Source organism: Thamnophis sirtalis, unplaced genomic scaffold (genome assembly GCF_051295495.1).
Source record: "Thamnophis sirtalis isolate CommonGarterSnake01/CBP01778 unplaced genomic scaffold, rThaSir2_p1.2 scaffold_13, whole genome shotgun sequence".
Taxonomy (NCBI): Eukaryota; Metazoa; Chordata; class Lepidosauria; order Squamata; family Natricidae; genus Thamnophis; species Thamnophis sirtalis.
In genome coordinates, this window is record NW_028261393.1 from 40,399,988 (window position 1) to 40,416,180 (window position 16,193).

The 16,193-nt window shown below is 42.1% G+C and overlaps 1 protein-coding gene across 1 annotated transcript in view; it reads right to left on the reverse strand.

Moving 5' to 3' along the window:
- The window catches only part of COL4A5 (collagen type IV alpha 5 chain), a 153,734-nt gene that overhangs the window by 105,855 nt on the left and 31,686 nt on the right, over positions 1-16,193 (reverse strand). Inside the window, exon 2 of the mRNA XM_087727340.1 lies at positions 5,197-5,256. Within this exon, the coding sequence (XP_087583466.1) occupies positions 5,197-5,256 (60 nt within the window). The remainder of the gene's footprint in view (positions 1-5,196; positions 5,257-16,193) is intronic.

The window sequence follows — 16,193 nt, forward strand, 5'->3', positions numbered from 1 at the left end:
TGGCACACCAAGCACCAATTTTAAAAACAAGAAGTTTTTTTTTCTTCTGAGGGGGAAAAAAATAATTAGGTCAAAGGGATCAGAATTTGGGTCAAAATGAAGAAGCATTTGAAGACAATATTTTGAAAAAGACTTAAGGTAAAGGTAAAGGTTCCCCTCGCACATATGTGCTAGTTGTTCCCAACTCTAGGGGATGGTACTCATCTCTGTTTCAAAGCCAAAGAGCCAGCACTGTCCAAAGATGTCTCCATGGTCATGTGGCCAACATGACTAAAAGCTGAAGGTGCACGGAGTGCTGTTATCTTTCCACCAATGGTGGTTCCTATTTTTCTACTTGCATTTTTACATGCTTACAAACTGCTAGGTTGGCAGAAGCTGGGACAAGTATCAGGAGCTCACTCCATTATGCGGCGCTAGGGATTTGAACTCCTGACCTTTCTGATCGACAAGCTCAGCTTCTTAGCCATTGAGCCATAATTGGCATATCATTAAGCTACAAACCCAGGCAGTCTTCAACTTACAACCATTTTATTTAGTGACCATCTGAAGTGATTATAGCTGTTCTCTGTCCTTGCAAGCATCACAGCATCCCATGGTCATGTGATCAGAATTTGGGTGCTTGGCAATTAGCATGTATTGATGATCAGGAATATGGGAGCAGTAAACGGTTCACGCATTGCTTTAAGCATGTGATCTATACACCCAACATTGTGGCACTAAGCCACAGTTCCTGCCTCACTGCTATGTATAAAGGTAGAATTAAAGGGTAGGGGATGTGTGAAGCCTTCCTTCGGAGATGAACTGATGAACTGAACTGATTTTTGATAATTTAGTCAGAAATGAATATGCTCTCCCAATCAATTTTAAAAACAAATAATACAGAGGATAATTGGATCAGAACTCATCTGCATATGATTGATTCGGCACAAGAAACCATTGGTTGCCCTCTAACACCACTGGATGACATTGCCAGGTCTCACTGCTTTAGCAGGAAGCTACTCAGAGATGATTTACACCTTGGTCAGTGTCTCTTCGCACTTCTACCATCGGGCAGAAGACATGGAAGCATAGCCAGCCGAACAAATAGGTTTAAAAATAGTTTCTATCCTTGGGCTGTCAGACTCTTAAACACAATCACAATCACTACATACATACACACACACACACACAAACACACACACAAACGTATGACTAGTCTGTCTGTTTCTTTCTTTCTTTCTTTCTTTCTTTCTTTCTTTCTTTCTTTCTTTCTTTCTTTCTTTCCTTCCTTCCCCCTAATTAGTTGCATAGGGATTATTATTTATACTATTTATGTTGTATTTTTTGTCATGGATTGCACCAGTGAGACTAAAACCAATTTCGTTGTATACATGATGTACAATGACAGTAAAAGCTATACTACACCATATTTAGATAAAATGTGGCTTATTGCAATATGCAAATAGAACACCTTTTGGCAGTTAATTCCAATTATGCATCACTGTTTTAGTCACTTCTGAGATACCACTGATAATGTGTAACCTTATCTGCTTCCTCCAAATTTCTCAGCCCAAAATTGTGTCCTAACAGTACATCTTATAACGCCCCTTATTTTTATCAGAAAACTTGGGATTGTTGGCAACGCGACCTCATTTCACCTTCCTTCCTTGCCAAAGAAAGGGCTTGGCACAGGTACAAACCTTCAACAAGCACCTTTGCCAAGTTATGACCTCATTCCGTGGAGCACCTGGCGAGAAAAAGGTGCCCCTCCTAGGTAGCTTGGCCTGAAAACATGCTTCAGAAAACAGTTAGGCTGATGCTAAAACTGTAACAGCACCACAAATTATAGAAGAAACCCAACTCTTCAAGCAGCTTGGAATTTCTGATTCACACAGCTAATTGTTGGAGGACTTTTAGTGAATATTCACTTTAAAAGCTGATTTCTCCAATTCAGTGATGGAGTTCACACACCATGTTACTGTATTTTTCAGAGTATAAGATGCACCTTTTTCCATCAAAAAAGAGGCTGAAAATCTGGGAGCGTCTTATATACTGAATACAGCATTTTTGCCTCCTGAAACCCCGCCCCCTTCACCAAAATGGCTCTGCGTAGCCTTTAGGAGGCTTCCAGAGTGCTCCTAGGGGGTGGGGAGGGCAGAAATGAGCAATAAATGGGCCGTTTTTTGCTCAATTTTGTCCCCCACCAGCCCCCAGGAGCACCCTATAAGCCTCCTAAAGCTATTAATGCTTTTTTTTTTTTGAAAAAAAACCACCAGGCCTGTTTTCGTGAAAAACGGGCTGATTTTGGAGGTCTGCAGAGTCCAAAATCTTTTTTTTTAATTTGCCTCTGCAAAATCTTGGTGCGTCTTATAGTTCGGTGCATCTTATACTCTGAAAAATATGGTATGTCATGCTCTGTTTAATTATGATTTGCAGAATAAGCTGTACCCACTTTGTATATAATGCTAGGCCATCAATCATGGTCTTCAAACACTTGTGGTTGGCTTCTCCTTAACATGAAGCCAAAACTAAACCTCATTAGGAATTAGCATGGTGGGTGAATCAGATCATATGTGCCCCAGATGTTTATCTGTATCAACTTGATACTACTGTGTTTTCCTGAAAATAAGACTCAGCTGTCGAGTCTTCCAGCAGTGGCCGCTCTAGAAGTGTGCTCTATGGTTGTGGGCCGGCCGCCGGACAGAGAGTCTTCCAGACAGAGAGTAGCCAGCTCACAACCATAGAGCGCACTCCTAGAGCGGCCGCTGCTGGAAGACTTGGCAACCGAGTTTTGGAGTTTGGAAGCCGGAGAAGAAGTTATGCTCGGAGCACGGCAGCAGTGCCCTGGCCCTGCAGGGGGAGCTGGACCAGAGCATAGTGAGGCTGGGAGGTATGCCTGCTGGGGGCGGAACAGGCACTTGCACAACCCTCCCCTCCAGCCAGGCAGAACTCCATGCACTGACCTAGGGGGTATCCCTAATGTGCCAAGCCGCGGGAGCTGGCGGGGTGGGCAGAGTGCCACATGGCTTGGCGCCTTAGGGATACCCCCTTAGTCAGTGAATGGCACTCTGTCCGGCTGGAGAGGGGGTTTGCCAGGCAGTTGCTCATGAGCGTGGTCACCTCATGGCTGCTTCGCCCCTGAGGCTGTGCTCGGCTCTTCGGGAGCCCGCTCACAAGGGAGCAGCCACCAGGTAATTCCCCCCTCTGGCCAGGCAGAATGCCACTCCCCAACCTAGTGGTATCCTGAAGGCGGCAAGCAAGATGAGTGCCTTTCCCCCCCGGCTCCTGCGGCTTGGCGCTTTCAGGATACCGCTAAGTGGGTGAGCGGTGCTCTGCCTGGCTGGAGGGGGGGGGGTTGTGCAGGGGGCTTATTTTCAGGGGTCGGCTTATATTTTTGCCCATGCGAAAAATGTTGCAAGGCGTTAGTTTCCGGACAGGTCATATTTTCAGGGAAACACGGTAGAGCTATACATAAATTAAAAAATTAAATTCACAATGTGATATACAAGAACAGGCATGGAACATAATCATGATGAACCCAAAGACTGCCAGGATGAAATAAAAATTAACTGACTAAAAATAAAAATAGTTGCAAATTTCACAAGGTTTCAACAGTCTTGCGTGTAAATTGTTAAAGACTGTCGAAGGATATGTAGGGTTTTTGCTTGAGATTGTAGAGATCTCAATTCAACAAGATGTTATGAGATGTGGAGGAAAGATCACACTCTAGCCAGCTACAAGCCACATTCCCAGCAATGGGAGAACCATTGGTCACTGACGTATGCAAAAGACGTTGATGTGTTTCGCTAAGAACAGGAGTTCTTAGAGGAGCTAAGAGCGGGGGACAGGCAGCAACGGCTGTAAAGAGCTCTTCCAAAAATAAATTAAGTTTTTCTTTTTTTTAATATATACATGTATTTTTATATTTTAACTCATTTTTAATCTATCTTTAATAGATACTGGAATTTTACAAAAGCACATATAGTGTGCCTACCATTTGTTTTAGATACATTTTAACAATACTACAAGCCAGGATTTTTAAGAATGGGGAAAAGGAGAAAAAGACAGCACTCTGCAGCTGAGAGTTCATCCAAGTCTTTGAAGCAGCAGAAAATGGAAGATTATACTGCAAATAGACAGTCTGTTCCAGTAAGTAACTCATTCACAGTTGCCTTATCAGATAAAATGTAATTGATGGGATTCATTGGAATGGGACTTAGAAAACCGAACTTGAAAGCAAACAGCATGTACAACTATCCTCCTCCCTCCCGGAGAATGATTTCCCTCCTTGGAACTCAGCAGCAGCCGTCCTTCCACAGAAGGGAGATGTACTGTATTTTTCGGAGTATTAGATGCACCGGAATATAAGACACACCAAGGTTTTGAAAGGGGAAATTAAAAAAAAGTTTTTGTACTCTGCAAACTTCCCAAAAATTGACTTGTTTTTTGCAAAAATGGGTTTGTTTTTTTAAAAAGGGCATGAATAGCCTTTAGGAGGCTTGTAGAGTGCTCCTGGGGGATGCTCCCCCCCCCAAAATGAGCAAAAATGGGCCCATTTTTCACAAAAACGGGGTCATTTTTTGTCAAAAAATGGGAATGAATAGTCTTTAGGAGGCTTGTAGAGTGCTCCTGGGGGTTGGGGGGCAAAATTAAGTAAAAAATGGCCTGTTTTGTGCTCATTTCTGCCCTCCCCAGCCCCCAGGACCACTCAGAAAGCCTCCTTAATGCTATGCACGGCTATTTTGGTGAAGCGGGTGGGGTTTTGGGTGGCCAAAAATGTTTATTCAGTGTATAAGATGCACCCAGATTTTCAACCTCTTTTCTGAGGGGAAAAAAGGTGTGTCTTATACGGTAATAAGAACAGGAGTCTCCAAACGTGGCAACTTTACCACTTGGGGACTTCGCCTACTGGCTGAGGAATTCTGGGAGTTGACGTCCAGAAGTGGTAAAGTTGCCACGTTGGGAGATTCCTGCAGGAATATCTGTAAAGCAGTTCTTCAGGTTGACTGTCTAGCACAGTGGCCCCAACCCTTTGGGCCTCGGAGATCAGTTCTGTGGAGAGAGGTTTTTCCGTGGACGAGAGGAGATGTAGTTTTGCATATTGCCTGCATCCAATGGATGGGGCTTTGCTTGTGTGCGCAACCTGCTTTCTGGTATGTCGCGGCCCAGTTGGGGACCCCATGCCTAGCACAAATTTACACTCCCTTCCAGACTCACCTTCTCTCCTTTTTCTCCACTGCAGTCACACTTAGTGCTTGAGGAACACCCATGGCACGCCTAGAAGGGAGAGAAAGAAGCTCAGTGTGAGATATTAAGTGGATAGGAAGAATTACTTCTCAAAAGTTAATGGGGAGTCACAACTCTGTACTCCTTCATTGTGGAACTAAACATACTTTAAACATGGTAGGTGTACCAAACCATGAGCAAGCAGATAATCCTAATTACAATCTGCAAAACAGAAAGTCGATTTCAATGATAACTGAGCAATGAAGTTCACTTGCCTCTTTACATTAATTAAAGGAGGGAAACCATATTATTCACTTCTCGACCTATCTGGAGGTCTTTAGAAAAAGAGCTGGTTATTTCTGCTTTGTAGAGATACAAAAAGAAGGCAGTGTCCCTGCTTCTAAGCAAAAACCTACTTGCTGGTTTTACGCCAACTCAGAAGCTCAAACTGCCCAAGGAGCTGCTGATTCAGTTCTAAAGAGGAATTATTGAGTCTGTCATCTGGACCTCCATAACTGTCTGGTTTGGTTCTGCAACCCAACAAGACAGACGCAGACTTCAGAGGAGAATCAGAATTGCAGAAAAAACAGTGACTGCCAACCTGCCTTCCATTGAGGACCTGTACACTGCACGAGTCAAAAAGAGGGCTGAGAAAATATCTACAGACTCCTCGCATCCTGGACATAAATTGTTTCAACTTCTACCCTCAAAACGATGCTATAGAGCACTGCAAACCAAGACAACTAGACACAAGAACAGTTTTTCCCCGAACGTCATCACTCTGCTAAACAAATAATTCCCTAACCACTGTCAAACCATTCACTAAGTCTGCATTACTATTACTATTAGTCTTCTCATCGTTCCTATCACCCATCTCCTCCCACTTATGACTGCAGGACTGTAACTTTGTTGCTTGTATCCTTGTGATTTATATGGATATTGATTGTTTCCTGATTGCTTATTTGTACCCTGTGATTATCGTTAAATATTGTACCTTATGATTCTTGATGAATGTATCTTATCTTTTTATGTACACTGAGAGCATGTTTCTAAACACTTCAAAAACTCCCTACTTTGATCACCCCCCTTTCTGCTCTTTCATATCATTGTTCTCCTCATCCTCAAAGACTTCAGCATCCCTGTGGTCTGGTACAACTATTACAATATCACGAGGCAGCTGTGTGGTTCAAAGATGCTCAGAGCCCTCACCTGTTACTCCTACCCATAATCATAATCCTGGGACTTCCATAACTCCCCCCCCCCCATGAAGCCGTCTTCTTCTTCTAGATGAAGCTTCTTAAAACCCATCTTCCCCAAGAGACACTTAAGGTACACACCTCAAGGAAAGGAGGATGCTATGCATCAGGGGGTGTCCAACCTTGGAATCTTATGGACTTCAGCTTCAAGCATGGCTGACTGGGGGATTGTGGGAGTTAAAATCCACAGGACTTAAAAGTTACCAAAGTTGGACATCACTGCTATAAAAAAAACGATCAAACACATAACTGTAACAAAATGCTTGTCTTTATGTTGTTCTTTCAGCCAGACTGCTGCTTAGATGGCATTTTCCCAGGGAAGGAGCTGATCCTGATCTTCAATCAATCATGCAGGTAACACCCCACCACACACACCTGTATGTTGCCTTTCATTTTGGGATGATCTATACAGATGGATTCCTGCAAGATAAGCTTTCTGGATGAGGAATTCTGGGTACCACAATCCAGCACAGCTGGAAGCAAAAGGTCTATGAAAGAAGGGTTGTGTAAGTATATCCTTTCCTACTACTACTCAGGTAGTCCTTGAATTGCAGCCATTGATCTAGTGACTATTTGAGCAGCATTAAAAAGTGACTTATAACTGGTCCTCGTGCTTATAACTTGGTCCCAACTGTGGTTGTAAGTCGAGGACTATCTATACCTTCAAAAATCTGGGACTGCCTACCTTAACTATGGGAAAGGAATAGGAAAATAACATTGTCAATACTATATAAAGAAAACTTATATAAATGTTTTATAGGTGGCATCAACGACCCGTGAAAATAGCCAAAATGTTTAGAAATTTAGTGCCAAATTGTTGGAAATGTGATTACGAATCAGGCACGCACTACCATATGTGGTGGTCGTGCCAAAAAACTAAAGAATATTGGCAGAAAATTCAAAGGTGGCTGATAGAGATAACTGAAGAGGAAATAGAATTTACACCAGAACTATTTCTTTTGGGAATCATAAACAATAAATATAACAAGGGAGTAATTTACCTAACAACACATATTATTACAGCAGCAAGAACGGCCTTTGCCCAAAACTGGAAAAACAGGGAAATTCCAAGAGAGGAGGAAGCAATTAGGAAAATGCTGACGTGTGCTGAAATGGATAAATTCACATGGGAGGATGAAGAACAAAGACAAATCAGAATATTATAAGATCGGGGACAATTTTTTATCACTGATTGGAACAAAAAAGGAAAGACCCAAAATAAACAATGACTAAGATCTATAAATGGAGATTAGAATTATGTATGAAACTAAAACAGTGAAAATGTATAAGATAAAAAAAAAAAGCAACATGGTTGGAATTACGATATTTCTATATTTGTAAATACTGAACAGACCAAATGTAAATAAGCAGGGTAGTTATAACGTGTAACTTTATATCTTAGCATGTATGGCATTGGACACACTGTGTCCAATGTTTTAATTTGTGTTCAATAAAAAACTTTATTAAAAAAAAAGAATCTGGGACTGCCTCTTCAGGTAAGTACCTGTGTGTAATAATGTGATACCTTTTGAAGAACAAATTAATTGGACACACCCTTAAAATTAATTAAAACGTTTCCCTTTGCAAAGATCTGCACGTGGTATAATTATCCAAAAATTGTTTATTCTTTAGGAAGTCTGAGTTGTAATATGACTTTATAATTGAATAAAAAATTGTGGCCAAGTTTTCTGTCTTCACTAGCCCAATTCTTCTTCCTATAAATATTGCCTTTGGCACAGCGGCGTGCAGCAAAATATTGCACCATCGCATCTCAGATACGTTAGCCAGCCATGCAAGTTGTGATTAGAGTAATTAAACAACTACATAATTGGAACAGACATAATTGCTTAACATTGTTAGCATAAATAGTTTATGCATCATATTTTATATCACTTGCTTTAGAAGCATCTTAAAACGCTGACCAAATAAGCCAATAAAAATGAGGACAATTTGCAGCAAAGCTGCAAGAAATTTATATTAATAATAAGAAATAAAGATGGTTGCAACCTGATCTCTAACCAATAGATGGAGCTTTCTACTCATAGTTGCAAAGTAGTTTACTCAAATCCAGAAATGTTCCAAATTCAGCACTCCCCAAGTTTGCCAAAAAAGACAATTTATAGACAGACAATTGCCAAGAAGACAATTCACAGAGAAACAATTCAGAGAGCTCCAAAGCCCCACATAAGATAATTCAGAGAAGTCACAGAAATATTGAGAGAAGGAATTCACACCCTTCTCTCATTTACTCATGAAAATGTTGGCCACTTAGAGTTTCTTCTTTGGGAAAAAAAAATCACATCTGCATTCAAAGTTAATTCAGAATAGGTCAACAAATAAAATGTCAGATATTGGTTTAATTCCATTCCTAATTTCTTATTTCTTTTTGGAGTTCCATATTGGTCTTCTAAATATTTTTGAAGAAGATTCAAAATACATAAAATAAAATATTGAGCACAGAAGGAGAAGCCTAATACTGTCCTAAGAAAAAATAAGGCTTAATGAAATAATTTCAAAAGCCTTTTTTAATCCACCAGACCTTAAGAAGTAATGAAAGAGGCCCATAATACAATAAAGCCATTTCAATTAAGCACCAATTAGTCAATGAAAAGATGCACTGTTTAAAATATACATAAACTAGCTGAATCCCCGTGCTATCGCAATCGGGCTTGATAAATCTTGCAGCTTGAAAATAAATGAGTAGTTACAATTGGCCTCTCCTCTCCCCTTCTCTCCCTCAGGTTTGCCTCATTGATCCTCTCCTATCCCCTTTTCTCCTTCAAGTCTGCCCCACAGAGGCCTCTCCTATCTTATCCCCTTCTCTCTCTTCCTTAGCATCAGAGCATTTTTCAGGTGGGGAGGGGGAGTAGAATGTCTAAATTCCCAGCCTGAAGACCAGATGACTCACACACTGGCCATGCCCGTGCTCAAGTGGCAGTTGTAACAGAGTTCTTTTCAGGTGGGAAGGGGGAATAGAACGTCTAACTCCTTAGCATCAGAGCGTGCTAATAATACTATAAGAAATACTAATGATCTGATGGTCATTTCAAAAAATCCTTTCTTAACGAGCACCTAGAAGCCAAGAGGAACATATGTGCCAAATTTCAAGTTTGTAGGCTTTAAAGTACTGGAGATTTTGTGATGATGCATGAATAGTATTTCACTTTTATATATATAGATGAAGAACAAAACAAAACTAATGCATAAAATATATAAATAGGGTTAGTCACATAAAATGTTTGAAGGTGGATTTCCTTTCGAAAACGGGGCTGAGTCCAGACTGAGATTTTACCCAAATGTTTTTTTTTTAATCTTAGTTTATTAGCCTCATGATATTGAAATTCAGATGTACTGTTCTTGGAAATATTCTACCTTAAACTTTACGGGATTATTTCTGATAAAATATGCAGATTATTATATCACACTTAATTCACTGTCCTGCAGAAATTCACTAGATTCACATGTTGCATTGGAATGTCATTTATTCTACAAGCAAATTGCCAAATGCAGCCCACAAAGACTGGGCTTAGATAACACTTTGAGCCTGAACAAGCTGAAGTTAATGGGTGATAGCCAAGTGAAACAAGAAAGGAAAAAGGAACCAATTTCGTTGTATTTAAGTACAATGACAATAAAGATTATACTTTAAAAAGAGGACATGGATGGTAAAATCAGCGTAGGTACTAACCAAACCTTGCATGAAAAAAACAGTGAGAAGCTTTTTTCAATTTGCCAACTGATTTGCAAACCCATCTGCAAATTTGCCAACTGCTGTGGGAATTCATTTGCAAATTAATGCAACTGTCAAGCTAAGACTAGTAGTTACATGCATCACATGTGGATTGCCAAAAAACAACAACAACCCATTCCCCCAGGAAAGGGTTAAAAATTAACTTTTTAAACCAATCAGCTCATTGTAGGTGTGTTGGAATATTGGCATTGAATTCCCTTCCCACAATTCCTCAATAAGACCTTGCCCCAAATCTGAAAGAGGGAGCTCAGTTTTTAAAATATAGAATATAGAATAACAGAGTTGGAAGGGACCTTGAAGGTCTTTTAGTCCAACCCCCTGCCTAGGCAGGAAATCCTAGGCCATTTCAGACAAATGGTTATCCAACATCTTCTTAAAAATGTCCAGTGTTGGAGCATTCACAACTTCAGGAGGAAACTTGTTCCACTGATTCATTGTTCTAACTTCCAGGAAATTTCTCCTTAATTCTAGGTTGCTTCTTTCCTTGATTAGTTTCCACCCATTGCTTCTTGCCCTGCCCTCAGTGTGATATTCCTGCACTTCAGTGATGAGGTGATTAAGGAGTGGCTCAAACATCCACAATGGATTGTATAGCCTTTTGCTATACAATCCATTTTCCCAGCCCTTTGTTATCTCTCTAGTTGATCACACTCCTTCATCCTTAGGAGAAGACCTCAGAAAGCGAGTCATCCCAGGAGATCTATTCTGATGGAGAACTTGGGACAACCAGGAAGGTAGAGAGCAATAGAGATAAGGAAGAAAAAAACCCATTAATAATATCTCCTTGGCCCCATCCATCCATCCATCCAAATAGAGCTGGAAGGAACCTTTGAGGTCTTCTAGTCCAACCCCCTGTTCAAGCAGGACACCCTATACCAGTGTTTCTCTATCTTGACAACTTGAAGATGTTTGGACTTCAACTCCCAGAATTCTGGGAGCTGAAGTCCAGACATCTTCAAGTTGCTAAGGTTGGGAAACACTGCCCTATACCATTTCAGACAAGTGGTTTTCCAGTCTCTTCTTTAAAAACTTCCAGTGATGGAGAACCCAGAACTTCTGAAGTCAAACTGTTCCTCTGATTAATTGTTCTCACTATCAGGAAGTTCATCCTTAATTCTATCGTTGCTTCTCTCGTTCCCATCCATTGTTTCTTGTCTTGCTTTCTAATCAACAGAAGCAGCTCAAAAAGACCATTCTAAGAAATTGATTGAAAATTTCACACATCCTGAAAAATGTGTAGAAAGACAGAAGCCTCTTCTGAAGGAAGAACGGCTTAAAGTGGGATGAAGCGTTATGCGATACTTCTCCAAATCCTCCAGGAACCATAGCATCTATTTTCTTTGGAGCAACCAAACCTGTAATCACAAATACCACAGCTAAGCCAACTTTTTCGAACCAGCACTGTCCAGTGGCAAAGCAGTTGCATTGACTTCGGGACACTGCAACCATCACAAACACTTGCCATTGCCAAGTGTTTGAATTCTGATCACATGACCATGGGGATGCTGAAAAATGGTCATACATCACTTTTTTCAGTGCTGTAGTAATTTAGAGCAGTCACTAAATGAATAGTAGTAAGCTGAGGACTAGCTGTAATTGCTCTGGATTATGACAACCAGTTTCTCAGTTGCAATGGATGGCTGTGAAAGTTGGACCATAAGAAAGAATGAGTGCCAAAGAATGGAGACCTTTGAACTATGGTACTGGAGAAGACTCCCGTGAGTCCCTTGGACTTCAAGGTGATCCAACTGGTCAGTCCTAGAGGAGATCAACCCTGACTGCTCTTTAGAAGACCAGATCCTGAAGATGCAACTCAAAGACTTTGGCCACCAAATGAGAAGGAAGGACTCACTGGAGAAGAGCCTGATGCTGGGAAAGATGGAGGGCAAAAGAAGAAAGGGACGACAGAGACTGAGGTGGCTGGATGGCATCACCAAAGCAGTCGGCGTGAGCTTCAATGGACTCCAGAGGATGGTAGAGGACAGGAAGGCCTGGAGGAACGTTGTCCATGGGGTCACGATGGGTTGGACACGACTTCGCAACTAACAACGAGAACTATAATCCCACACGTCTACCAAATTGGGAAATATTCTCAATCAGTGCATGAGCACTGATGATGTTACCTAGTTGGGTAATGAAACATCTGCAAGAAAACAAGAAGCTCAGAAAGCACCAAGGACCCCTCATGTCAACCCTGAGCTACAAATATTCTTTCTGAGAAATACTCCCCCGCTAACATGATTTCTAAGCAGGCATCTCCATCTCCAGCAGGAGACAATGGACTGAAGCCAAAGTCCCAAATGAAACTCAGATGTTTTTTCAAAGTTCTCCTCAGAAAAACCCAAGACCAGTGTTTTACCTTTTCTTTTTTCTCAACCAACATCTGTATTCTTTCAGGAGCAATTTGTCAAAGGCAGTAGGTTGGCAACAAGCAAGAGTTGATTCCAGTAGCAGATCAAAGTCAAAAACTGGCTTGAGGCAACTACACCCTTTCTCTACTTCTTCCTGTTCCTTTTAACCTAGTGGAATCCTGGAGAACAGACAGCTGGATGACTTCTCTCACAACTCCAAAGTAGGACAGGCAACTTATGAAATGTTCCATGTGACGGAAGCACTTGACCATATATTTCCTAAGGTGCCGGGAAAGACGCTAGCGAAGTGTAGCTCTGGAATCTTGCAAAAAGCTTAGATTTCCATCCTCTGGTTGAATGAACTTCCCAGAAAGTGCTTTTGAATTCTGGGGCACACATTTAGACCTCTGTATTCTGGCTGCCACCACCTCTCCAAAGGCTGGGAGTGTGTTAGCCCAACTCCTTCAGCTAGACAAAGGACTATTGTACTGGGAGTTAGCCAAATTTAGAATCAGCAAACTGGCAGCTTATATTCAGGGCCAAAAATTCTGTCCCCAACTTTCCAGTGAGATCACATCTCTTTCCTTCCTTGTCGGCTTTCAATCTCCAGCCATTGTTTCTCAGAGCATTTTTGTTCCAATGGTCTTCCTTCACTCTAGACGTCTTTCAGATCTACTGAAACGTCAGCTGTCAATGGCATAGATTAGCAGTTGCTGTGCTGGCTACCACATTGGGGCAGTTGACTCATTATAGCAATAGCATTTAGGCTTACATACCACCCCATAAGGGATGCGGTGGCTCAGTGGCTAAGATGCTGAGCTTGTCAATCAGAAAGGTCTGCAGTTCAGCAGTTCAAATCCCTAGCGCCGCATAACAGAGTGAGCTCCCATTACTTGTCCCAGCTTCTGTCAACCTAGCAGTTCGAAAGTGTATAAAAAATACAAGTAAAAAAATAGGTGGGAAGGTAACAGCATTCCATGTGCCTTTGGTGTTGAGTCATGCCGACTACATGACCACGGAGACATCTTCGGACAGCGCTGGCTCTTCGGTTTTGAAACGGAGATGAGCACCACCCCCTAGACTAGCAGATATGTGCGAGGGGAACCTTTACCACCATATAGTGCTTTGCAGCCCTTTCTAAGCAGTTTACAAAGTCAGCATATTGGCCCTACCCCCAATCTGGCTCCTCATTTTTCCAACCTTGTCCAGATGGATGACTGAGTCAACCTTGAACCCGGTCAAGATCAAACTCCAGGTGGTGGGCAGAGTTAGCCTGCAATATTGCAGCATAACCACTGCACAGTTATGGGGAAACAGCTGGGTTAAAGACATGGAACATTTTTCATTCTTGCAAAACTTCTAATTTGCAAAGGAAATGACTATACTATGGAGGTGTTTACAGAGCACCTGTAGCTTAATGAGACCTAGTACACACACACACACAGTCTGGTGTTTAGCATAATTTAGAAATGAACAGAGCAATGTTTGGACAACTCTTAGGCTACAACAAGCAAGTATGGGGCCATGGCAGCTTGCCTGTCCCAGCTGTTTTGCTTTAAACATTTTGCATATAATTAGACAAATCCTCAATTGTTGATGGACCAACTTCTCCCTGGCCCAATAGGCTACAGTCAGTTGTCCTATGTACTAAACCCTTAAACAAGCTATTGATCTACTATCTGGAATTACATTTATATTCTTAAAGGTGTTTTTGTGCTAACGAAGTTAACAGATTAACAGAGTTGGAAGGGACCTTATAGATCATCTAGTCCAACCCCCGGCTCAAGCAGGGGACCCTACACCATTTCTGACAAATGGCAGTCCAGTCTCTTCTTGGAAGCCTCCAGTGATGAAGCTCCCAAATGACCTGCTGGCTCCGCCCATCCTGCCCCACCCCTCCCATTCATAAATGATGCCTGCAAGTAGAGTTGGAAGGTTAATTTTTGAAAATGCAAGTATTTATTTGGACTTTTATCATCCTGAGTAATCAAGATGTAATAATCGTTGGGCTGTTGAGGATGGCAGTAAAGCCTAGCCGCCTGCATTTAATCAGGGACAGGGAAAGAAAGACCTATCCATGAAAAGGAAGGCAACGGGAAGGAGAGAAATATCACATGTTGCCCGTTAATCGGGCAGGAAGCCCATCAGGTTGTAACTGTTAGTCCCCTGGACTATGCTTTCTTCTTATTGTAACCTTCCACTTACGGAACGGCAGGGATGGGATTAGCAAAGCTACCAGCCACCAAAGGAAAAAGAGTTGATTTAATTTAGTAAGTCTCTAACGTGATTATACAATGATTTTATCAGGAGCATTTGGGTTGGGCGAGTGGGAATAGGGCAGAGTAGGGGGTGGGGGGAATCGTCCAACAGTGTCAAATTCTCTGGCCTGAACTTGTACAGTTTTATCAACCAAATTTCCCCTCAAATATTTACAGAAGGCCTTATCCCATGAGCCTATCCAATTTATTCACCCAATCCTTTTCAATGAAACAATTAGGGACATTTTTGGAGGGGGTAAAATGAGTGCTTTACATTCGGCATTCAGCAGTGAAAGGGGGTTTGAGCCCTTCTTCCGATCAGGAAGAAGGTCAAAAGTAATTCCTCACCCGACATCTTACAAAGGAGGCCCTCAAGCCCCCCCCCTTCTCTCTTTTTCTATGTACACATATTAACTCACTTGCCACTCACTTCAAAAGGAAGCTATTTTGCTCCAACTGGGAATGACATTAAGTCTAAATCCACTCATGCTGTATAGAAAGAGGGTTTCCTTCAATGCACTCAAAAGGAGATGATGAAAGGACTCGCTCAAAGCCCAGCAACTTAACAAGGTGCCCCATTCATTGCATTCCTACATACGGCGGTTGTGATCTTTAAGATGCCTTTACATTTTGGCAGCTGAATTTATCGATCAGCTTCCACCTACTGGCTAATTAAGGAAGCCCGGCAGACAGAGGTCCAGAATGCAACTGAGGGCCTGTGGCCAAGATCATGTCAGTTCGAATCCTGAAGGAGGTTCCCAGGCCAGCATCAGATAAAAACCGGGAGAAAGATCTCTGAAATTTGGATCGGGTTCACACCAGTGGTGGGTTCCTACTGGTTTGGACTGGTTCGGCCGAACTGGTAGTGGTTTGGTGGCTTGGGTCACTGGAACTAGCAGTGACCCAGGCCTGCCACCCCCCCCAAACCAGTTCTCCGGGCAGCGCCTTAGGCGCCATCTTGTTTCTCAGTTCTGCGCATGCATTGAACAATTTTAATAGCACTGTGCATGCATGCACAGCGCACATTAAGCGTGCACACACATGAGCGAACCGGCAGTAACGCTTGCCAGGACCCAACCCTGGTTCACACATAACTTGATCTACCATGCTAAGCCAAGGTTTTAATCATGGTTTCTGGAATAAATCATAACGGCTTAGTGCAGACACAATTGCAGCTGCACAGGCTGGTTTTACACATCCTGCTGAGCCTGATGATAAGCATGGAGTGTTGAGCACACTAAAATGCTAATATGTCACATTGAGTTTCCAATCTGTAAGGAATTGGGTTTATGCCATGGGCTGAGTCAAAACCAACCCAACCACGCTGTAGCTCAGTGTAATGTGTGAAACCAAGCCAGCCTGCTCACTTGAA